The following is a 25,189-nucleotide window of genomic DNA, read 5'->3' on the forward strand; positions in this document are numbered from 1 at the left end:
TAAAATAAAATCAAATAAAACAAGACAAAATACATGCAATAAAATTAATAAAAAAAATGAAACAAAATTTTAAAATATATATATTAACTAAAAGAAAAAAATAAAGAACAAGAAGTGAAATTCAATTAAAAATAGACAAAATATATTAAACAAACTTCAATTAAATAAAAATAAAAATGAAATAAAAAATAAATTAGAATATAAAAATATATAAATAAATTAACATATATGTACACATGTAAATTAAAAAATAAATATAATAGAAACTTCCAAAAACTAAACTAAAAAAATTGAATAAAAAATAAATGTAATATAAAATGAAATAAAATAAAAGATTTTTTTTAGCAGAGAGACGCTGGAGGGGGCTGTACAAAGTGAATTGATCCCCTCATGAATGTCGATAATAGCCGATTTTTTAGCCGCTCAAAACTACAAAACTGTGTATTCAGAAAAATTCGAACACTTCCGAGAAAAAAGTTTGAAATTTAGGTGAATATTCGTTGCACTTTTTTGTAGTTTTCTACAATTTGTTAAACTTGTGTTTATATGGGTTTTGTTTGAGAAAGAACTATATTTTAATTGAAAATTCTTAAAAATAAATAAATAAACATAAGTGGCACACAATATCACTTTGAAATGGCGTGCTATAGATATGACCGATACTGTATGTATGTATTTCTGCAGAATTTTTCAATAACAGCAAAACGATTGTGTAAGCAAATGTTTATAGCCGTTTAATAAAATTCAAAATCATTTTATTAGCGCAGACATTAATCACTTGTTCTACATAACAAAGTATAATTTATGGCAGTTCCCTTTACGATTAATTGCATTTACATGGCTGTGAACACGTTTTTTGTGAATATATTTTATTGATATTTCGCATTTTTTATACAAACAAACACATCTCAAAATAATTTGCATTTGCGCAATTGAAGTTTTTCCATTTAATTCATAATTTTACGTAGGTATTTTTCTGATGCATATTTGGCATTTTTAATGAGGACAACATTTATTTTGAAATGGGAAATCATTTTAGATAGCCAAATGAGTAATTTTCTAAGCTATAATTATAACGAATGACAGTGAATGTGCAGCAAATTATAGAAATTCATGATTGCAAGTGGGTTGCGTGGGCTCAACTGGTTTGAGCTGAGACAAAATTAGCTTGGCGGGCAAAATTAGATGCATAAATTTGTAGTGAATCAGAATTTCAAATGCAATTCAAATGCAAATATATTTTCACCACAAAATACTCTAATTTTAAACTCGCTCCCTTTTCACTCCTTTCAGGACTCCGAGGACGATCTACCGATTTGTGCGCCCAATGCTGTCTGCTCAAAAATCGATTTGTACGAAACACCTTGGATCGAGCGTCAATGCCGTTGCCCCGAATTGAATCGTCAACCGCACATTATACTCCACCATCACTCAACAACACATCATCACGGCAGCGGCTCCGGCTCCGGTTCCGGCTCCGGCGAGCTCTCACAATCCGCTGGTGCTGCTGCTGCTGCTGCTGCGGCGGCGGCACATGAAAAATTCCGCAGCTACTATGAACGAGAGAGAATGTTGCAACATAAACGTTTGCTGGTGGGCGATTTCAACGATAAGAAATTCGAGCAGCTGCATCTGAAGAAGTTGATGCAACGTTTAGGCGCCGTCTATGAGGATGATTTAAATTTACAGGCTAGCGATTATGCATCATCGGCGTCGTCGCATAACGAAGACAACGATGCTTTGCCCAATTCACAGGAGGGCGATGAAATTGGTGAACTGAACGACAATGAATTTCCGCATACACCGTCGCGTCGTAATTACTATTCGGTAGAGCCGAGTACAGCGCATATGCGGCATTCGGGTCATAATGGGCATCGTGCGAAGGATTCGTTGATCACCTTCATTGGTGGCTGTCCGAGTGGGTTGGGTGTGGAGGATGGCCATACAATTGCCGATAAGACGCGTCATTATAAGATGTGTCAACCGGTGCACAAGTTGCCCGTATGCAAGTGAGTAGCGGTGTGAGGTTTTTGGTGGTTATGGAGTTGTGTATGTATTTATTTGTGTGTATTTGTTTTAGACATTTCCGCGATTACACGTGGACGCTTACCACTTCAGCTGAACTAAATGTGACTGAACAAACTGTACATTGTCGTTGCCCAAAGAATTCGGTGACATATCTGACGAAACGAGAGCCGGCTACATATGGCGCCAGCGGTTATACCTACCTCTTTGCTTGTTCACCCATAACAGTAAGTGTTGAAAGAAGTACAGTTATGTGGATTTTAACTTATTTTAATTAATTCAATTTCACCTCATTTCATTTCAATTCGCTTAGCTTCACTTGAAATCATTTAGTTTCATTTATCTTTATTTAGCTCATTTCAATTCTAGTGATCTTCTCTATTCACAATCTTATTTTATTTCTCTTTTCATTCAACTTATTTCAGCATAGTTTATTTCAATTCACTTAAATTCAATATTTTAAATTCGCTTCATATTCTCACTTCCTACTCTCAATTGTTTTCATTATACATTCACCTCATTTCATTCCTAATTATATTATTTTTACAACTTCATTTTATATCACCTCATTTCATTTTATTTGATTGCATTATTTTCACTTCACTTCATATTACTTTACTTAATCTCCTAACTTCATATTGTGGTTGTTCACACTTGCCTGGTTATCAAGTTATCTGGTTAACAATTATTAGTCTGTAATGTATTTTATTGTTGTAGACTGAATAAAAAATATAACCAGATAACCTGATAACCAGGCAGGTGCGAACAAAAACATTTGGGTTGTTCACACTTGCCTGGTTATCAAGTTATCTGGTTAAAACTTTGTATTCTGTAAATGTACTTTATTGTTGTAAACTGAATAAAAAATATAACCAGATAACCTCATAACCAGGCAATTGCTAACAAAAACATAGTGGTTGTTCACGCTTGCCTGCTTATCAGGTTATCTGGTTAAAGAATAATTTTTCTGTAGTGAGATTTATTCTTGTACAAAAACAAAATACACAACAGAAAAGTATTTTATTGTTGTACAGATAAATTATTTTTAACCAGATAACTTGATAACCACGCAAGTCTGAACAACAACAATATTACATCAATTCATTTCACTTTTCATTGAACTTATTACATTTAAATTTTTAAGTTCACTCTATTCCTATTCTACACCTTAAATTTCGCTCTCCATCAAATTTATTTTATTCTAATTTTTTGCATTTCCGTTAATTTCATAACTTCATTTTATTTCAGTTCAGTTTTCCTCACTCACTTTGTTTTACTTTAATTTGCTTTCAATTCATTTCATTCAGATCTATTACATTTCATTTCACCTAATTTTACTTAGATTTCAACTTTTTTCTCTTTCAGTCCGTTTCTGTATTCCTTTTACTTTCATTTCATTTTTTGGCATTTATTCATCTGTTCTCACATTTCCCTGAATATCATTTTTCTTTTCTCTCACATCATTTGCTTCGTTATTCTATACTTTAATATGTTGTTTTCACTTTTCTTTTCATTTTGTTTACATTCAATTTAAGTTCATTCCTTTGGATTTTTTTTTGTTTTCCTATCATCTTCTATTCAATTCGAAAGTATGCATTCCTATCCCATCCTTTTCTATTCTTCTTGCCCCATCTTATTGTATTCTATTCTATCCTATCCCGTCCAATCCTATCCTACTCTATCCTATCCTCTCTTATCCTATCCTTTTCTATACTATCCCGTTTAATATCCTATCCTCTCTTAACCTATCCTATTTTATACTATCCTATTACTATCCCCTCTTAGTCCGTACTGTCCTTTTTATCCTGTATCCTATCGAGTCTGCTTGTTTCGACCGATGATGAGGTTTTCTCCTTTGGTGAGGCATATTAAAGGAAACCATTATCTTATCTTACAAAGGATTTTGACATTGAGCTTCGAAGTAGTATTCATCTATCAAAGAACTTTAATAGTTGTTCTTAGCTTGAGTGTACGTAAATACTTCTTTCTAGTCAAGATGTCCACATACTCTCTAATTCCCAGGGGAAAAATACTTTATCTCAGATCGGAGAATAAAGTTGCTAGTCTTCTGACATATTGGGAATCACCTAAACGCTAGCATTTTTAGCGAACCATGACGAAACACTATGCGGTATAGAAAGCTTGCAAAAGCTCTGTACGCGCGCAGGTCGGTTTTTGATATTTTCTTTGAGGTTGTTAGAAATAGCACACATCATTCTACGTACTTTATATGGAAGGATTCTTTAAGCTAATCTGCCTTGGAACTTTCATCTATTTTTTTTGACATGCATATTGAAAGAGAGTCTGGTGGGGTACACATCTTCTCTTAAGGCGACATACATATTTGAGAGATCTATTTTAAGTATTATGTAGATTTCAGGAACTATAGCAATGGATTTTGATGAGTAATTTCATTAGTCCAGGCTGATAAAGTGTTTCTGGATTTTGTATAGAAACCAACGAAATCCCATTTCCAAAATATTCAGTCAGATCCAAGTCCCTTGGATTTGCAAACCATCTTGCTTTGCTTTGATTCCCTTACTTTCAGATTTAGTTAATAATTTCAATTTGTACATACAACAGTATAAACTATATCATTCAACTCATTCTTCTCTTCCAGCGCATTCGATGTCAACGCAAGCAGCCGTGTAAATTATTTACGGTGCGCAAACGGCAGGAATTCCTTGATGAAGTCAACATTAATGCGCTCTGTCAGTGCCCGAAAGGACATCACTGCCCCAGCCATCACACACAATCGGGTGTTATAGCTGGCGAAAGCTTCTTAGAGGATAATATACAGACCTATTCAGGTTACTGCATGGCTAACGATTGATGGTCTGTAGCTTTGGGCTTGAGACGAAAAAGACGATATCAACGAAATAAAAAATTTAAAAAACACAAAAGGCACAACAGGCATAACAGGCAACATGGGCAGACGATGCTGCCGCTGCTGCAACGGGGCAAGTTGAAAGCGCAAAAACAGCTGGCCACATTCCAACTACAATTAAGTGTGGATGTTACAGTGAAAGCAAAGAAAATAAGGGTACAAAATAAAAAAGAAAACAATATTAGAAACTAAAAAAAAATGCAGATAAATATATAGTGCGTCGTGTTGTAAGCAGCCGCAAAAACAGAAACACAAATAGTCAAAGAAGGAGAAATGTAAATGCTAAAGCAAACAAATAGTTGACTGAGCCAATTGAGTCTCGTCTTTTTTTTTTTAAATAATTTAACTAAGTAAAGAAAAATTAGTGGTACGAAAAATCTTTGTTGCTTACTTAACGTAACTAAGGTAGAGTGTAACTAACTTATGTACTACTTATACAAAAAATAAAAGCTATTATATTTTATTGAAATAAGTTATTTTATTTGTAATCTACTACTAAAAAGAGTCGATAAATACATAGTATACACATATCTAGAAATTAGGGAAACTAAATATTGCCTAAGCCTCGTGCTGCGTGTATATTTAATAATTTTGAAGAGCGTCGGTCTTTGTAAATTGTAAATATATTTTTTATAAAAAAAAAAAAACTTTTATATTTAAAAATAAAATTATTTAATTAATTACGCAGCATAAAGCAAGAGAATTACACAAGAGTGCCAACTATAGGGGCCAGTCTGAATAATTTAGTTTATAAAAATCAGGTACTCAGTAACAGATTAAGTGACAAATCCTTAGAAAAACACATAAAGACAAACTGAATTGTACCTGAAAGCCATGAAAACATAATGAAAAAATAATAATAATAAAAATACAAAATGCGATTCAAATACTTAGTATAAGCTACACTTCAGAAAGATAAAATTAATCACAGTAATAATTAAAAAAAAAAAAAAACAGTGAAAACGGCGCGAACCGTAAACCAAAATTAAATAATTTTTGATGAAAAAGAAATAACAAAAAAGGTTAACAGAGATTTAGAAATTCCCGAAAATAATGCAGGCGGAAAATTCATAAAAACGAAAATTTGTGGATCAAAAAAGAAATTAATAAAACCTTAAACCTTAAATAATTAGGAACAAAAAACTAATAATGAATAAAAACAACAAAATAAAATAAGCCCACGCGACAGAAAACAAAGCAGATAAAATAAAAACGTGTCAAGCAAACAAATAGCATAAAAAAATAATAATTTAAAATATCTTTAATTGCACAAAATATTCTCTCTCACAGTTGATAATTCCAGTTTAAATTTGTTTTTTTTTATAAAGCATAGTATCCAACTTTCAAGAAAAATAAAAATTTGTATAAAAATGCTCAAGAAATTAACAAGTAATTTTTCGCCAAAAATCAAAACCGACTTCTTTGACATATAATTTCTTTATGATCCAATGATCGGATCGAAATCAAATTAGAATGGGACCACGTTTGAGGTAGCACATTTTCGATAAAAAAATTATCAAAATCAGTTTAGTTGGTTCAAAGTTACATACAAAAAAAAAATATTTAGAGGAATTGATACCTCCTCTTTTTTCTTGAAGTCGTCAAAAAGAAAATTTCTTCAATAAGTTTTTTGGGCTCAAGAAACAAAATTTACTGAAATGCCAATGTATTTTTAAAGCAACTGGAAACTAAGCTTAATGTTGAAGGGTTAAACATAATAGAAAAAAATATATAAAAATTATTTATGAAAAACCACAAAACAAAAATAACAAAATAAATAAAACCAGATCATATAATAATATAATTTCAAACAATAAAAATGTAAAAAATTTAATTGTAAAGTAAAATGATGAAAAAATTAATCAAAAGTTAAAAAATAAATAAATTAACAAAATAAAAATAAGGTAAAAATTAAATAAAAATAAAAATTAAATAATGAAATAAATAGCGAAATAAAATGAACTCAAACCCATTACAGTAAAATAGAATAGTAAAAAAATAATAATTCAATTACAAAAAAAGAATTAAATAAAGAATCTAACTAAAACATGTAATATGATACCGTAAAAAAATTTAATGAAAAAACAAAATAATATATATATATATAAATAATAATAATTTACAATAACCATACAAAATATAAAATTGAATGAAATAACATAACCAAAAATAAAATATAACAAAACAAATAAAATAATTTAATATTATGTAAAATAAAATGAAATGCAATTAAACAATTGGAAAATATCATAAATCAAAATAAAAAAGCAAAATCAAAAAATTTCATAAAATAATTAAAAAATAAATTAAAAATATGTTCTGAAAAAAGAATTAGGCAGAAATGTTTCAATCATAAAATTCGTGCTCCTTTTTCTCGTTCACATTTCAAATTAATTCAAATAAAGTAAAATAATATGAATGTAGTTGAAAAGTAGAATTATGTAAGATTTTAAAAAGTTAAAAATAAGTAATAAACAATCAAAATGATAACAAAAAAAAAATATTTATTAATTTGTTTTTATTAAATTTATTAAAATAAAGCAAAACAAAATAATATCAAAACCAGTAGAGTAAAGAAATAATAAAAAATATAATCTAGTTTGATTTAAAAAATGAAATAAAAAACTAAATAAAACGGAATAAAATATGTAATATAACATTAAAAAATTTTAGGAAAAAATAAGATGAAATATAACAATATAAATTAACACAAAATAATTTAAAGTAAGCATACAAAATGAAAAATTAAGTGAAACAACATAAACCAAAATAAATATATAAAATAACTGTAAAGAAAATAAGGAAAATAAAATAAAATAAAATGCAATGCAATTATTGCAAATAAGATAACGTAAAACACAATAAAAAATAGCAAAATAAAAAAAATAATAATAATAAAAAAAAATTAATTAAAAATACGTTATGAAATAAACTTAAACAGAAATGTTTTAATCATAAAATTCGTGCACTTTTTTCTTATTTACATTTGAAATAAGGAAAATAAAATAAAATGAAACCCAAAAGTAAATAAAATAAGTGCAAACATACATAAAATAAAACTTGATAAAATTTAAATACATAAAATCAAAAATTTGTATTGTATGAAATGAAACCAATAAAAATAATATAAAATGAACTAAAATACAATAAAGTAAAATGAAAAAAAAAAAATATTAAGTTAAATCCAATAAAAAACAATACAATGAAAAAATTAAAAATTACAAAAACAAAATTTAATTCTGTTGTGAAATAAATTTAAAAAAAATCAGAAATCTTTTAATCACAAAAAACGTGTCCTTTTTTTCTTTTTTAAGCGAGTATGTAGTAAAAATGCTACTTTTCTTCTAAAAAATCATAAAAATATTCACCTTAAGTAACTAAGTAAAAAATACTTGTGCAATTACAAAGTTCATTACATTTTTCTTATATTTCGAAACAAAAAACGGATAACATCAAGTATGCCTATTCTGCCTGCATACACAATTTACTATAGCACTTTAGCATATAATTATTTATTTAAATTGTTTTTATTAAAAAAAAAACTGAAATCAAGAAATATAAAAATTTAAAAATAAAAAAGAAATTATAAAAAAAAAGATATAAGCTAAGTTTACCCCAAAATGCTTCCACATGTCGCCTTTAAGACACAAAAAAATCTAAGCCAGCAAAATACATACACATACATATGTAATTATACAAAAAAAAACACATACATACATATGTACATGTACGTTTTAGAAATATATTAATTGGCACCAAAACTAGTTGATTAAAAAATATTTTGTAAAACTTGAAATAAAAATATTTAAAAACTATACATAAATATTTCTTAGTAATTACTGTAGTACATACCGAGTATATGTATATTTTATACTGACATTTTTTTTAATTTTCATTCAAAATATGGTGTGATTGAGTTTCCTTTTTTAATAAATATGTATACTGCATATAATGTACATACTTACTACACAAGATTTTTGTTTTTGTATAGAGACTTATTTATATGATGATTATAATTTTTATATTGTACATACAGATATGTATGCATGTATGTACGTTTATCTAATGATGATTAACTTATAACTTTATTATTAAATCATTATAAATAAAATAAAAATTTATTAAAAATAAAGCTGAGTTCTTTTTAACATTTTTAAGTAGCCGGAATAACCAACCGAATTCTGCAAATAATTGGCTAACCCAAAAAATATTACCACAAATAAATAAATAAAATTTCTAGGCACCAAACTACGAAGAAATCTTCGCTTTTGAGAATACACTTGATCCCATTTCGAGAGATGAAATGTATACAATGATTTTTTACTGTGAAATCTTCTACCTGCACTACTAATTTCGCTGCTCCATCGCACGCAAAACCAAAACATGATTTTTTGCTAATGAAGAAGTTAGATTCTACTAACAAGTCTCGAGAGTTACATACAATAAAAAAATACAACACAATTTTGACTAGGGTTGCATTCGAAAAAATCAACTTCTGTGAAATAATCTTCAACGTCAAACTCATGGTCACGTAAAAGTGTTCTTCTCTTTCCAAATGTACGAAGTATGAAGAAATTTTCATGAAAAATAAGGAAAATGAAAAAAGTGTATTTAACTTTAAAATGGCCCGCAAATCATGGTTAAGACCAATTTTTCATGTAAAATTGTTCGCCCTTTTCGAATAAGCGATAAAAATTTGGAGTTCCTTCCCATTTGAAAAAATCGACTTGGCCTTCAAGTTACCTCCCTTGTGCTTTTACTCTGATGAGTACCTACATACATACTTTCTCAGATATGTAGAGGCACTGAGTTACTGGCTGGCTGCGTACTCAAAATTTTTCTAAAAACTCAGATTAAACAGGTCAAAATTTAGACGAGAATTCGTTGAATTTTTCTAAGTTCTGTATAAAGTTTAAAAGTTTGACTTGTTCAGTTTTGATTAAAGCATGAACCATATTTTTATAAAAAAATAACAAAAAAAAAAATGTAAATTGAAAAACGTTGCAAATATTAAACAAAAAACACCATGCACTCACTTTTGATTGCCAGTCTATGTATGTACATATGTGTGTAAACTTTATGCAAAACTATCATTATTTTAAATTGTATCTGCATCTTCACAGAAGCAGAACAATTTAAAAAATTTAACGAAAATTACAACTTAATAAAAATTATATGAAAAAGTAAAAAAACATAAAATAGTTTTAATTGCGGGTCCGAAAGAAATATTTATTAGCTGCATTGAGTTACGCCAAAATAATGCCGAAAATCAATCGATTGTGCTTAAGTTGCCGGCTGCTTGCGAAATGGCCGTAAATGGCAAATGCACACTAATTTTCCATCACTGCCATACAGTGACTGAATGTGAAATCATTTCCATCATAGGCTTCTCCAAATATTTTTCGAAATCGAATTACCGTATAAGCCAAGTGCAGAACCTTTCAATTTGTTTGAATGCCTAGCGATATGCTATGGAATAATGCGATCGTTTCCGTCTACTATAAAATGATGAACGGTTCATGACCGTGCTCGGCCAATGGCTGTACAGTTACTCCAGTATAGTGGTGGCAAATAAAATGTGACTTAATTATAGAAATGCTTTTAACACAAAGAATTGTTTTGTTTTGTGAGGGCAGACAATTCGTTGTGAGGGCAGACAGTTCGCTCATTCAATTTCAAATTTGCTTCACAGATCTGTTTTGAAAATTAAAAAAAAATTTTTTTTTTTTTTACTTTTCGATCATAACTATTCGCAGTTTTTTGCGCTCATATTTTATTGAAATTTTGCGATTTAATTTTTACTTCAAAAATACTTAACTGATCGAAAAAATTAAACCGCGAAATAGCTATAATGAAAACCATCCTACAATCACGATTGAGAGAATACAAAGGTTGCGCCGATCGCGGACCGCTATTCCTCTCTTAACGAATTTGACAGAATCGTTGTTTGCATGACGTCACACTGGTGCAACTTGTTTACGTTTTCCTTGCAACATTTTTTCTTCTTCTTCCATTCTTGCTCACGTTTTGGCATTTCTCTCTCGCAATTGCACCAGTGTGACGTCACACACAAGTTATTCTCAAAAATCCTCTCCGATCGGCGCAATCTTGTATTCTATCATTCTTGTCCTACAATAATAGAGGGTGATAAACGTAGGGACAGCTCGTCTCGGCGTTCTCTTAGCTCAAGGTTGTATTTTGGCAAATTGAATTTTCCTACGAGACGAACGCGAACGTATAACACCTTTCTTTAATGCATCATGATTCATGAATGAAGCCGAAGTTAATTGAAAACTAATTTTTTTAGAGTTATATCATATTCTTTAAAAAAAATATATATGTATTTAAATTTTTGTATATAGCTCACCGAAGGGTTGCTAGATTGTTCGTATACTGTTAACAGATCCCACAAATTTTTCCGTGGTACATTACTTTTATAATCGAAAAATATTAAGAAAATTTTTCATAATAGAAATTCTATGCTTACCTACATATCGGTTAAGATGCAAATCTTTGATAAACTTACATACAACCCATTAGGCTCTTAAAATTCCGTTACGTACCTGAAAAGATAAATTTTACATTAAGAATGAAATTCAAAATATCCTTGGCATACTTAAGTATATAACTTCATAAATATTTACGCACATACTACATATGTAGATACGTAAAATAAAAACACTAAATACATATGTAGATATAAATATTTTACAAAATATGTTCCAGCCTAAACTAAAACATGCACACTCAACCTCCTTAAAAAAAATCAAAAAAAAATCGTTGCTGCGTTGCCTTTAACTAACAGAAAGATGTATTCTGCTCTTCGTTTATAGATATGTAGAATAGAAATAGAATATTTATTAGCTAATAAAACACTGGAAAAATTGTCAATCATTGGGTGCTGAAATAGACGGACACCAGCACCTAATCTACTTAGGTACGTACATATATACTCTTACAAAGAAGTATATTTGCGGTAAAGGTTGGACAAATAAAGAACTCGGGATTTATAACAAACAGGAAATAAATGCTCTTTAAACTATTATGCGCATGCGCATCGTAAGCGCAGCAATGAGAAGGAGAAGGTTAATTTTCTTTACTCAAAGTCATAATACACAAAATAAAGTGCCGTGGAAGGGCAGCTCAATGAAAAACATGATGAATCTACGACATGGACGACGGCTGGCTCGACGCCGACTAACGAAGAAAGGCCTTGCCTGCTGATTGCAGTTTTGTGGTCTAATCTAACACCACAGATCTACTAATAACACAATTAAGTCCGCATGACAGCTACTAATAGGCTCAAATATGTGCGCAAGGAGAGCAGTGGACGCGGTGTGGGCAGCAAACACACGCATACAGTACTCGTACGAAGAATGTAAGCAAGCTGCGCTTGATCTCTGAACTCGTAGGCATTTTCTATTACCATTCTGAAGCTTTTATGTTGTACATATGTATGTACATAGCAGTTTTCTATTATTGTTGTTGTTGATTTGTGGCTGCTTGTTTGTTCGTAGAGGGAAATCAAAAGAATTAGGGTCTTTCGGTTGTAAAGCGGAGTGGTACTATGCATGCGCGGCTATTTGTTTGGCAGGGTAAATGGTGGTGCGGCAGCAATGTAACTCATTTGTTAAATATCTACTCCAAGCTTTATTGTTGCGCTTGTTGTTGCTCTTGTTCTTGCTGAATTTCTTTATTGTTGTTATGGCAGCCAACTGGTTAATCACCTGAATCTCTGTCGGTCGTTGGGCACACGAATGCTGAATAAAAGCTAAGAGTGAGCTGCGCTAGCGTCCCTTTGTGGAAAATGTAAAGCTTGAAGTACAAAAAAAAAACAAAAAAATTAAGAAACGCGAAAGTGAAATACCAAGTACAACAAAAAAAAACACACACACAAAATGAAAACAAAAGCATTCAAATACCAAAGAAAGTTAATCACAACGTACACAATGACGATAATAAATAAATAAATAATTACAACTCTTGTAAAAAAAAGCAAAAAAAAACACAGAAACAACAAAAAATTAAATCAAAAAGTGCTCAAATCAAAGAAAAGTAAATTTTCTTCACCTTCTTTGCCTTCAGTTGCCGCTGCGACTGGGGCCACTCTTGTTTGTTTTCGCTTTTTAGCATTTTTTATCACTTATTTCACCATTTACTCGTTGTTGTTGTTTTTTTTTTGTGTATTACTTTTGCCGCCCTCTCTTTGTACCGCTGAAGCGTGCGCCAAATCTCAGAAGACTCACTTAACGTCACGCTTTTTGCCATATTGAGTTGGTCCGGAAAAATTCCAATCAACTTGAATGCTGGCAGGCGGCTCTAAGGTTAAGAATGGCAACAATAATACAAACCATAGGTTAAGGCTGGCTAAACTAAAAACAAAAATAAAAAATCAAATCAACAGCATTGAGTCAAACAAGCCGCGCGCGGTCAAAGTAACGACAGATTGCCAGCCGGCCATGTACTTGGTTTTTGGTGAAGAGGAGAAAGTTCAAATGTTTACTTACAAGTCAACAAACAAACAAACAAACAAACGACAACAATCACAGCAACAACAAATAAACAAAAGTAATGATATTATAGCAAAATAGTAAAGCCGAAATTAGCAATGGCTTGTACACAATTCGTGCTAATGGCGCGCGAGGGGGCAGCTGCAAATGATCGCTTGACTCGCAATTTTGTTTTTGTTTTTTGTCTAAAATGTGACTTCTTCTCAGAAAACCTTTAATACGAGTACTATTACAAAATTATCGTTGTCGGTAATGTTTAAAACTTCTATGCTGACTTGAATCAATATACTTTGATGCGGCATACTAAGAGTCTGGCAGTCTAATAAGAATTATCCTGGAAAAATTTGAATGATTTAATATTTTGAGAAATTAGAGGGATTCATTAAGTTTCGCAAAACCCTTGCACGGCGCACGGATTGCACGTAAAAATCGGTTTTCCGGTTGGAAATCAAAAATTTACAGTTCTCCAACTTTCTAGGTGGAGTGGTTTTTTTGGGTAATTACATACACGCGATGCTCATTTGCCAGATATGCAATTTTCAAGTCAAGTCAAGTCTAAGTCTTGCACAACTGATCTTTTACTGATATTCCCGTTCCGTTCCTAAATTTTACCTACATAATTTTCAATTTTGTTTTCATCATTATTAATTGTAAAAAAACGTTCAGCTGCAGTAAAGTTGTGAGCAAGGTGAATTTATACTAGGTGACTGGAATTTAGATTTTCGCCGCGGTCCTTTTGAATGTCACAATGATGTGTTTGTTGTAAACACGCCGACTTCATATTACAACAAACACATTATTTTCGCCAGTAACACCACCTTGTAAAAATTCGCCTCGGTTGTGAGGTAAACTCAATATTTTTGAAGCGACTTCAAAAATATTTTTATTAGTATCAAAATTTGGCATTTGTGAATAAAAAGGTATCAAAGTACCAAAATTTTAAAAGAAAAGTATCAAAAATGATGCCATTGTATCAAAACGGCAACGCTGTTTAACAATAAATAAAAAACACATACTGCGATCATTCGTTCTTTATTTTAAAGACACAGTACTTTATTTAAACCTTCTACACTTTGTCATTTATTTGACCTTTATTTCTTAAACTCTTGTTGTTGTTGTACCGGTTAGTTAGTCCTGCTGACTGATACTGGAAATCAGTTGTACGCTAGGTTGGGAACCTTGTCATAGTGCTGACTACTATGGGATTAACCCTTCGGCAATGTTTGGGTCAAAATTACCCAATTTTTATGAAAAAATTCTTTAATTTAACTGTGGCGTTGTCAATTCGTTAAAAGCATAATCAGCTAGGGTTTTCAAAAAATATAAGGTTTTTTTATTTTATTTTGTTTTCTGGAAGGAGACATAGTTTTTCCATACACCCACAGCGTTTCTGGGTCATTTTGACCCACATTATTATTTAGTATTTAAGGGCAACTTTGAACCGCTAAGAATACAGTACTTGCCGATAAAGTATTTGCCTATGATAAATAAAATATTAACTGAATTCAAATATTTTTTTTCATAAAATTTACTAATTTCCATTATTGGGTCAAAATGAGCCAACACATTATAGGAGGGGGTAAATTCCAAACACTGCAGAAGGGTTAAGAATAAGTAACACATAACACATTTGCCAGTAGTTGGCCGAGCTTCTCCTCCGATTTATGGTGTGCGTTTTGAGGTTGTCAAACCATGAGGAGGGACCTGCAGTTTAACGCCTTCCATGAACGACAAATGGTTTTTAATAAGAAGATTTTTTCATAACAGAAATACACTGGTGGGTTTGCCCTTGCCGAGGGGCGACCACTATCAGAAAACACTTTTTGCTCAAAATGCTGTCATTTTAGAAAACTTATGAAAAAATTAGAATGAAAACGAAGAGAAATCGCTTATCTCTTTTGGCCAGTAAATTGTGATACTTAGTTAGACATCAATGCCTATTTGAATATTCATACTTTTACGTCTGCCATAATATTTTTTAATGACGAAACTTAATATATTTCTCATTTTAATTATATTGTATATAAGCGCCTTTAAAAGTCGTTAACTTCTAGTGGAAAGCCTTTGCCGTCAACGGAGTGTAACATTTGATTTAATTTTTGATTAACTACGTTATAAAAATGGCATAAGTAATAAAAGTTATCTGTAGGGAAAGTTTTTAAAGTCTAAAATCTCATAAAAAAGCAATACTTTGGATATTTTGAAATGCCTAAATTTAATAGTTTAAAAAAGTTATGAAGAAATCACATCAACAATACTAAAAAAACCACTAAGTACGTATATTAAAAAAAAATGATTCTTCGCTTTCCTTATTAAATAGTGCGCCTGCTATAGTCATTATAAGATTATTCAAGCCGATTTGCGCTGAAATTTACTGAAGTAAAACAGATGTAAATAACCCAAAAAATATATAAACCAGTGTACATAGCGTGCAGGAATGTTAATAATAATTTTCAAAGATTATGCATTATTTGATCACCACTTTTAGCCCTAAGCCCTTTGTTGGCCTATTTGTTAACAATTTAATTTTACATTTTATTTTCACTACTTAATTTCGCTTTTGTTATATTTCTGTAGGCCGCATTTTTCTTAGCAAACACTTCAGCCAAGCACTCGTACCACACTTGAAATGCTACTGCAGCGTTTTGCTGCACTTCAACGCCCAGCCGCATTACTTTGCCCCACTTCAATCGTGGAGTGTCTGCCTCACAACTTCCTCTTCAGAGGCACATTTTTGTAGGCCTTTCACTTGCATTTTCATTTCACTTTTTTTTTCTATGACTTAAATTCGCTTTTTCGAATCGAATTATTTCATCGAAGCTTAATATCAATGCAACATTTTTATATTTTATTTTTACATTTTAAACATTAACAGGAAATGTTGATTTACATAGATTTTGGTAAAACGCCAACTCTCTTATAAAATACTTTTAACAGAATTAGGTATAAATATGTAAGGTACCTTATAATATTTTAATTAATTAAATTTATGGTTTACAAAAATGCCAAAATTGCAGGAAAAAGCTTTCTTTAACTTCATTCGTTTGACAGCCGTACTGTGATGCTTCATTTAACCTGTCATTCAATTGAAGTTTTAAACTGGTGGCAACCCTCTTCAAAAGTGTTTAGAAATAATGCTTGCATCGAGCTCTTTTTTTTGACACTCATTGTTATATAGGCATGTATTTTATTTAACTTGTCAAATGAGTTGATTTTGTATTACCAAACAGGTGGCAACCCTCTTCAAAAATATTTTTAGATGAAGCTTTTTTAAAAATCAATTAGATGATACTTATATCAAAATATTTAATTTTACTTCTCCCTTTAAATATATTTTCGAATCCAGACTTTTTTAAACCTCTCTGTTTGATACCCGTATTAAAATTATTAATTCACCTTGTTAATTTAGGTGATTTTGTATGGCCAAACAGGTGGCAACCCTCTTCAAACATATTTTTAGATGAAGCTTTTAAAACAACAAATAATTGATACTTATACAAAAATATTTAATTTTACTTTTTCATTAAATTTATTTTAAGTTTATAATATATAGCAACTCTCTTTAAACATATTTTCGAATCAAGACTTTCTTAAACCTCTCTCGTTTGATACCCGCATTAAAATATTTAATTAAACTTAATAATTTAGGTGATTTTGAATTTTTGGACTGGTGGCATCCCTCTTCAAAAACATTTTTGCAATTAATCGTTTTTTAAACCCTTTCGCTTGACCCCGAAATTGCTGTATAATTTAATTTAATTTATCAATATATTAGTTAATTGTTTCATGTGGCTAAAAATTACCGTTCATTTTTTAGAATTTTTTCGCCCAAGGTATTGCGCATTTTATTCCATATAAAAATAGATTTTGTTCATACGTTACATGGACGAAAATGCTGAACACCGTCGATAAAAAAAATCTGAAAAATCAATGGTAGTTTTTAGTGACTTTAGACTTGCACTTTTAATATACTAAAATTGAATAGGCTACAAAACTTCCAAAAAAGTAAAATTTCCAAAAATTCGAAATATAAAAATTTGAAATTTTAAGGAAAATTTTTTGAAGTTTGATTCATTTTTGTGAACTTCGTGCAATTTTTGAAATTTTTATTTCTGTGTTTTTTGTAATATTTTATGTTTTAAATGAAAATTATTAAAAAAACGTAAACAAATAAATAGCAGTTGCAAACAATATCATTTGGAATTTTACTACGGGGCACCTCCTTGGTTTTTCCTTTTGGTATTTGTAACAGGGATGTTGCGAATATTTGCATTTGCATCATTTTACACATTCACATTCGACATTCCCATTCGCATCAAATGATACGAATGTTTTGCGAATGCGAATATGTGTACATGGGCATAGAGTCCACTCTAATATTGTTAAAATGGCTCTAAGTCTATCTAACCAGGGTGCGGACAATAACCCGCTTTTAGCTTCAGGCGCTAAACGTCTAAGTAGTGTATCAAGCAACATTGATAGAAATAATTTTAGAATATGGAGACATTAAAAAATGTGAAATTTAAGCCCAATTGAAGGCCTGTCTTAAAGAAAAACGAGCTCATCTCGGTGAAGATCCTACAAAAAATCTGTGAACAACGCAGTTTTGAAAAAAGTTTTGGTTAGGGCCTTTGTGAATTAAGGTAACGATATGTACTTCGAGAGTAAAATATCCACATTTCTGAGCATCCCGTACATTTATACTTAGAAACGTAAAGTTTAGTGCCAACACCTCTTTCGGCAAGAGGAAAAACTTTGGAAGATGCCACCAACCCTGTCTCCGATTTTTGTTTTGTTTTTTTGGACCACCCTAATGTACACATGTACAGCGATGGCGACTTTTATAAAAATCTATTTATGCATGTATGTACTTACATATCTACATATGTATGTACATTTAAAGGGTAAATTATTCCATTGAATTTCAACTTTCAGTTTCATTGGAATGGTTGTTTAAATATATACATACGTACATAAGTATATTTATGTATGAATGTAACTATGCTTTCTTTCTATCTCTTTTTGTAAGCCTTTTTTATTTAGGTAAACTTTTTATTAAGCATTTTTTCGTTTATATGCATACCCATATATGTAATATGTGCATGTACGTCCTTACATACGTATGTATGTACTTTTTACCGTGTGCCGAGAAATGTATGAATATGCATTTATGCCGCTTGCATTGTAGGTATGGGATTTCTTTCATTTAATTACTAAGAGATGTTTAATTTTCGATTGTGCGACAACAAAAACAAAAATAACAACAATATATGTATGTCCGTCGATGATCTTTTATTGGTTGCCCCCTTTTTTTGTGCCCTCTCACATCTATGAATATGTTATTTGTTTTCAATTTTTATTAACACATCTCAACATCGATGTTGCAGGCAATACATATGAATCTGTTCCAAGCCATTTTTTTATTTGCTTTTGTTTTTGTCCGCATTTATGCTTTATGCCTTTTCCATTATTTTCTATTTCTGTTGGTGGTACTTATTGTGTTCCTCAGGGCGGATACATACTCGTGCGCTATAACAAATACTTCAGTTTTTTAATTAATTAATAATGCGTTTATCAGTACTAAAGAATGATAAGTGAATTCTTCATAGGAAAAATTAAGTAATTACGACAACATTTTCCGACATGTGACGAGTAACGAAAGCAATAAGAGAAATGTCTAAACAAGTCCGCTGACGATGGAATCGCGGTTCGTGATAAGAGCAGCATTTTTAAATCCAATTTAGAAAAATTCCAAAATTGGCTTCTGTAGTCCGATTTGGTTTTCGAATAAAACCAAATCCAGATGATACTGCTGCTCATCTATTGGAGATTGATGCGGTATTATTCTGTCAATATGCTGAATATCGCTATGCCTGGTTCTCACTGCATAGCTTCTTAAGCACCCGGAAATCCAGGGTTATTGAAAAGGTAGAAAAACGGCACCAAAACCATCTACTTTTTTCTGCTGACTCTGGCATCACCAATGAAAAAATCTAAGGTAGTCAGAAAATTCAAAGGTATGTGTGTTAAACTAGAAACATATTCGGGCCGGGCGCAGGATATCTTGACGAACTCGAAACCGAGAGCTTGTGTACGTTTAAAATTCACACAACTACTATAGTTTTGAGGTGTTTGAAGAGGGTTGCCACCTGTTTAAAAAGTCAAATCAAAATTAATCAAGAAGTTAAATTAATGATTAAAGGTGGGTGTCATTCAATTTTTATTTAAAAAGGCCTAGTTTTTATATTGTATGTAGGAGGGTTGCCACGTGTTTAGAAAAGTCAAATTCAACTTAATTTATCAGCTAATTGAAATATGTATGTAATATAATGTCAGACGAAGGACAAGGCATGACGGAAAATCGTGCTACAGATCACATCAGATTTAAAAATATTTTAAGTAAAAAATATTTTTGTAGAATAGGGTTGTCACCTGTTTGAAAAGTCGAATTTAGTTAAATTATGCACAGGTTGTGTGAAATATTTCAATATTGTTGCCAAAGAGCTTTAAGAAACCTATAGTTAAAAAGTATTTTTGATTATGGTTGCCACCCGTTTAAAAGTCATATCCAACTTTTTCGCTAAAAGTAGTTAAAAAGTATTTTCTACCACAATTACCTGTTTTATAGGTTAGGTTAAGAGGGTTTAAGTTTGTATATATTTTTGACAGGGTTGCCACCTGTCCAATTTCCCAAATTTGTAAAATTTTTTAAAATATTTCGATATTAGTGTCAAAAGATATAGTTTTGAGAAAACTTTAGCTAAAAAGTATTTTTTAGGGTTGCCACCCATTGCAGAAGTAAAATTTCTTCAAATTACATATATGTTACATACTATACACTTGTGGTGAGCTGATTAAGTTAAATTATTTAATGTTTATATATATATTTTTTTATAAAAGTCTAGCACTTTACATAACCACTACCATAAAAATCCACATTTTAAACTTCGTAAAAAAATTATAAAAATTTAATTGCACCCAAAAGTTTCAAACCTTTGTAGCCCGTTAAGTTTTTAGTAGGATAAAGTGCAAATTTCAAGATGCTAGAAAAATGTACTATGCTATTCTAAAAAAAAAATTATATACATTAAATACAAAAAAATAAAAATCGCCAATACTGGTCAAAATGTCACTTAACTTAATCAGCTGACCACAAGGGTACGAATGTACACTTATGAAATATCACACGTACAATATGAGTGTCAAGTGGAAGAGATGTAAGAAATCTTTGCTTCGAAAATGTTTCTGGAAAGGGCTGCCAACTGTCAAAGGTCGAGTACATTTTAATGAAAAATTATAAAATAAATCAAATTGAAATTATGATCTTCGCGTTTTAACACCTTACGGGTTCACTAGTAAATATTCTAGTTAGCTGAAAATCCAGATCATACAAAGCCACTTTGCATAAGATCTTAGTGCTATACTTTCAAATTTAATTTTCTTCATACATAGCAAATTTGCGACGTCAACCCCAGTTCGTTGTAAGAGCGGAATCTCACGTCACAATAATGCACAATTATGGTGAACCTTTGCACTAAATTCCTTGACTCTTGCGAAAATTTAACACCATGCAAAACCAAACATAATCAAGCACCAACCAAGCGCTATTGAGCTTGGAAATCGTGTGCGGTAATCGAATGTAAATACAAATATTTTGTGTAAAGCCAACAACAGCGAAATGTTCTACTTAAATCGAACTATGCAACATTTCAAATTTGCTTTGATGAAAGAAATTAATACTTTCATAATTTCTTTTTATTAACTATCAAGAAAAAAAAATTATGCATACATAAAAATGTACTGTCGTTATGATGCCTTAAGAGCTTTGGGAAATTTTCAAACCGCAGTTGACATCAATATTGCCACGACGTCTACCATGTCACCCTGTCGTCAAAGTCAGCTACTGCTGATGGTTTTAATGGCATTATTGATATTTTTGGTTTTAGAAAAGTAGCACAAAAAACAAATTGACTGCGTTGCCATCATCAATATGCATAAACATACATACATACATACATAAGTATTAGCTGTGGGATATTGTGCTGAAGCCGTGCGCAATGTCTCAATAAAGTCAAAGCAAACGAATCAAAATGGATGTATTGCAGTAGTAAATGGTTGTTAGAAGATTTGATGGTTGAACGGTTGAATGATTGTTTGTTTGTTTGTTTGGTTGGTTAGCTGGTTGGTTGGTTGGACGGATGATTGCTTGATTTGTGGTTGGAGTATTGATGATGAGATGAGATGTCAGACAAACACTTCATAAATCACAGCTGAATGCAGCGCAAACAACAACACACAGGCAAATCGAGATTTAAGAAGAAAAAAAAGCAGCTAGAAAACAACAAGAAAGGTGATGGAACCCGTTTTTTCAACTGGCGGTCGCTAGTATTTTGCATATCGCAGCATCGCTGCAATTTTAAAGGTAGCTATGAAAGGGGAATCACGAATCGATGCAAAAAAACACTACAGCAGAAGATGAAGAGTGCATAAAATAAATATTTGTATGTACATGAACATGAGCATAGAGGCGCTTTCACACTGGTAGGTACATACATACATATTTATACATAGAAATAAAAAGAAAAATTAATTATCTAAGAACTCTCTACACTGCCTTAGCTGGAAAAAAATTTAGCTACAGTAAACTTTTATTCAAGCTTCAGATTGTTTTTGTTTTTGGTTAGACAAACTTTTCGCAATTTAATGGCTTTTTATACCATAAATGTCGATCATAGGACCGTAGGATTCTTCTTCTATGGGTTTTATGCTGGTTTGAAAAATCGATTAAAAATAGTGCAGCAAATCTCAATAAGGGGTATTTTTGAAAAACTCAGTAAATAATAAATCAAAATAACCCGAAAATTAAATTCAGAGTATGGTTCCATCAAAACATTTACATTTTTTTGACTTTCAAAAATGGTGTGGCAGTTTCCACTTATAATCAAATGAGCGAATAATAAAATTTGGCACACATATAGGTTATAAGCTTGATTAACTTAGAAGATATTTTTTAAAAGAGTTGCTACCTTTTTCAAAATTTGAAATCAGTTAATTAATAATTCAAATAAAATATTACAATAGTGTGAATGCCAAATGGAAGGGGTTCCAAAACGAATTATTCCGAAAAAAAATTTTGAGTGGGTTGCCACCTAGTCAAAAAGTTAAAATCCGATTAACTTATAAACTAAACAAAGCATCGTGACAATGTAGGTGTCAAACGAAAACGGTTTTTTTCGAAAATATTTCTTAGGAAGGTTGCCAACTGTTCAAAAAGACAATACAAAATTTAATATGAAATATTTTAATATGGGTATCAGATTTAAGAAAGCTTTAATTCAAAATCAATGTAACTGACAAGTTTTATAAAATATTTAAATAAGGGTTTTAAACGCGAGAGTTTTTATGAAAGCTGTTTCTATTTCAAAAATATTTTTGGCGGTGGTTGCCACCAGTTAAGGAATTTAATTGACAATTTTAATAAAATTCAATTAACATCATACACGTGGCACCTACGTATTTCAAAAGTCAAGATCAAATTTTATTTATATGCAAGTTAAAGGAAATGTTATAATATACGTGGCAAACGCATGACGTTTAAAAAAGCTTTAGTTTGAAGATCTAATAAAGAGGGTTGCCTTACATTAAATCAATAAGTTAAATGAAACATAACAAAATGAAGTCAAATCAGGCAAAAGATGTTTAAAAAAAAGATTTAAGGTGAAAACCTTTTTAGGGTAGCCACCTACTTCAAAAGTGAAGATCAACTTTTATTTATATGTAAGTTAAATTAAATGTTAATATACGTGGCAAACGCATGAGGTTTAAAAAAAAGCTTTATTTTGAAAATATGTTGAAGAGGGTTGCCACCTGTTCAAAAAAACAGATCCCGTTTTTTTCATAAAGTTAAATAAAGTAGATATTACAATATGGGTGTCAATCAAAAGATGTATAAGAAATCTTTATTTCGAAAATATCTTTACGAAGAACGTTGCCACCTGTTAAAAAGTCAAATTCAATCAATAAGTTAAGTGAAACATAACAAAATGATGTCAAGTCAAAAAAAAAAAATGTTTAAGAAGATATTATTTTGAACATATTTTTACAAATATGCATCTCAAACGAAACAGGTTAAAACGGCTTTATTAAGAAAAGTTATTTTCCCATACTGCAATGGTCAGTATAGTTGAATTTGAACAATGTTCTTAAACCTCAAGAAATATTATCTTGCATGTTTTTTTTAATAAAATTCAATATTTGCGGTGATATAATTTATTTTCTTTTTGGTGAAACTGAACTTAACGCGGGCGGAGCTGTTGGCAAAATCTAGTCAATTAAGAATTTCTCATGGTTCTCCAGCACATTTAAATTAGCGTTTGCTTTAATACACATGCGAACTTGTGAGCCTGCATTGAAATTAATAAGCTAAAAAAATGCCAGTGTGATCAAATATCAAATTCAGTGCAAACTTATTTATTACACCGTGCGACAGTCAAGTTTACGCACAAAAAAAAATGAATTTATTCGCGAAACTATGGGTAAATTATAGTAAAACTACGTAAATAATTAGTTTTTATCTCTGACGTCAGGATATTTTTATACCCGAGCGCACTTGTGCACAAGGGTATTATAACTTTGTTCACATAACGGTTGTTTGTAACAGGCAAAACGAATCGAGATAGATATAGACAAATGTATACATAAATGATCAGAATGAAAAGAGAAATCGATTAAGCGGTGACTGTCTGTCCGTCCGTCCGTCCGTCTGTGCACACGATAACTCGAGTAAAAATTAAGATATCTTAACGAAACTTGGTACGTGGACTTCTTTTGGGCATAGGACGGATGGTATTGAAAATGGGCGAAATCGGACAATAACCACGCCTACCTCCCATATAACGGTAATTTTCAGAAATACGAAAAGTGCGATATTTTAGTAACTACTGAAGATAATTCACTCAAAATTTATATTTACAATGAGTTTTAGACGAAAAATAAGAATATTAAAAAATTTTGGCAAATGGGCGTACCACGCCTACTTATGGTTACATGTGTATATCTTGGTAACCGCTGCACCAATTTCTACCAAACTTGGCATAGTTTTTGGTCCTGCTACAGCATACCAAATGGCCGAAAATTTTTAAAATCGGACAATAACCACGCCCACATCCCATATAACGGTAATTTAGAAAAATACGAAATCCTCGATAAATCAGTAAATATTAAAGCTAATTTATTCAAAATTGATGGTTGCAACAATTTTTTACCAAGAAATACGCTTATGATACAATTTTGGAAAATGGGCGTGGCACCGCCCACGTATGATCACATATATGTATCTCGCTAACCGTTCTAGCAATTTGAACCAAACTCGGTATGGTTATTGTGCTTGACACATAAAAGCAAAGCGTTGAAAATTATTGTAATCGGACTAAAATTACGACCGCTTTTCATATAACGGTATATTACAGAAATGCTTGAAACTGCAATATTTCGAAATTTAAGGACGCTAATTTACTTAAAATTTATACACCCCGGCTTATCGTGTAGCGGTAGCTTTCGGAAAGGTGGAAAACATATATTTAATAATTGCGCCGGGTATTTAATGTTCGGCTCCGCCCGAACTTAGACTTTCTTACTTGTTTTTTTTAGGATTATGATGAAATTTAAAAAATTATGATTATTTATTGATAATTTTAAAAATTCGCTGCAATGTAGGACAACAATAAAAGAAAAAAATCTGTAGAATTATAGCAGAAAGGTGCAGAAG

The 25,189-nt window shown here is 31.0% G+C and overlaps 2 protein-coding genes across 5 annotated transcripts in view; one reads left to right on the forward strand and one right to left on the reverse strand.

Annotated features, from left to right (window-relative positions):
- Nucleotides 1-6,284, forward strand: part of LOC118746850 (protein giant-lens) — a 163,686-nt gene extending 157,402 nt beyond the window's left edge. For 3 of the 4 annotated variants that reach the window (XM_036480802.1, XM_036480800.1, XM_036480801.1), the window contains 3 exons: nt 1,294-2,009; nt 2,081-2,252; nt 4,646-6,284. In XM_036480802.1, coding sequence (XP_036336695.1) covers nt 1,294-2,009; nt 2,081-2,252; nt 4,646-4,858 — 1,101 coding nt within the window. In that variant the 3' untranslated portion in view covers nt 4,859-6,284. The remainder of the gene's footprint in view (nt 1-1,293; nt 2,010-2,080; nt 2,253-4,645) is intronic. The other variant, XM_036480803.1, reaches the window with a different exon arrangement.
- Nucleotides 1-25,189, reverse strand: part of LOC118746846 (elongation factor-like GTPase 1) — a 435,125-nt gene that overhangs the window by 198,972 nt on the left and 210,964 nt on the right. The gene's annotated exons all lie outside the window — the stretch shown is intronic.

The sequence above is a fragment of the Rhagoletis pomonella genome, unplaced genomic scaffold (genome assembly GCF_013731165.1).
Source record: "Rhagoletis pomonella isolate Grant_MI unplaced genomic scaffold, Rhpom_1.0 Rhpom_scaffold_00011, whole genome shotgun sequence".
Taxonomy (NCBI): domain Eukaryota; kingdom Metazoa; phylum Arthropoda; class Insecta; order Diptera; family Tephritidae; genus Rhagoletis; species Rhagoletis pomonella.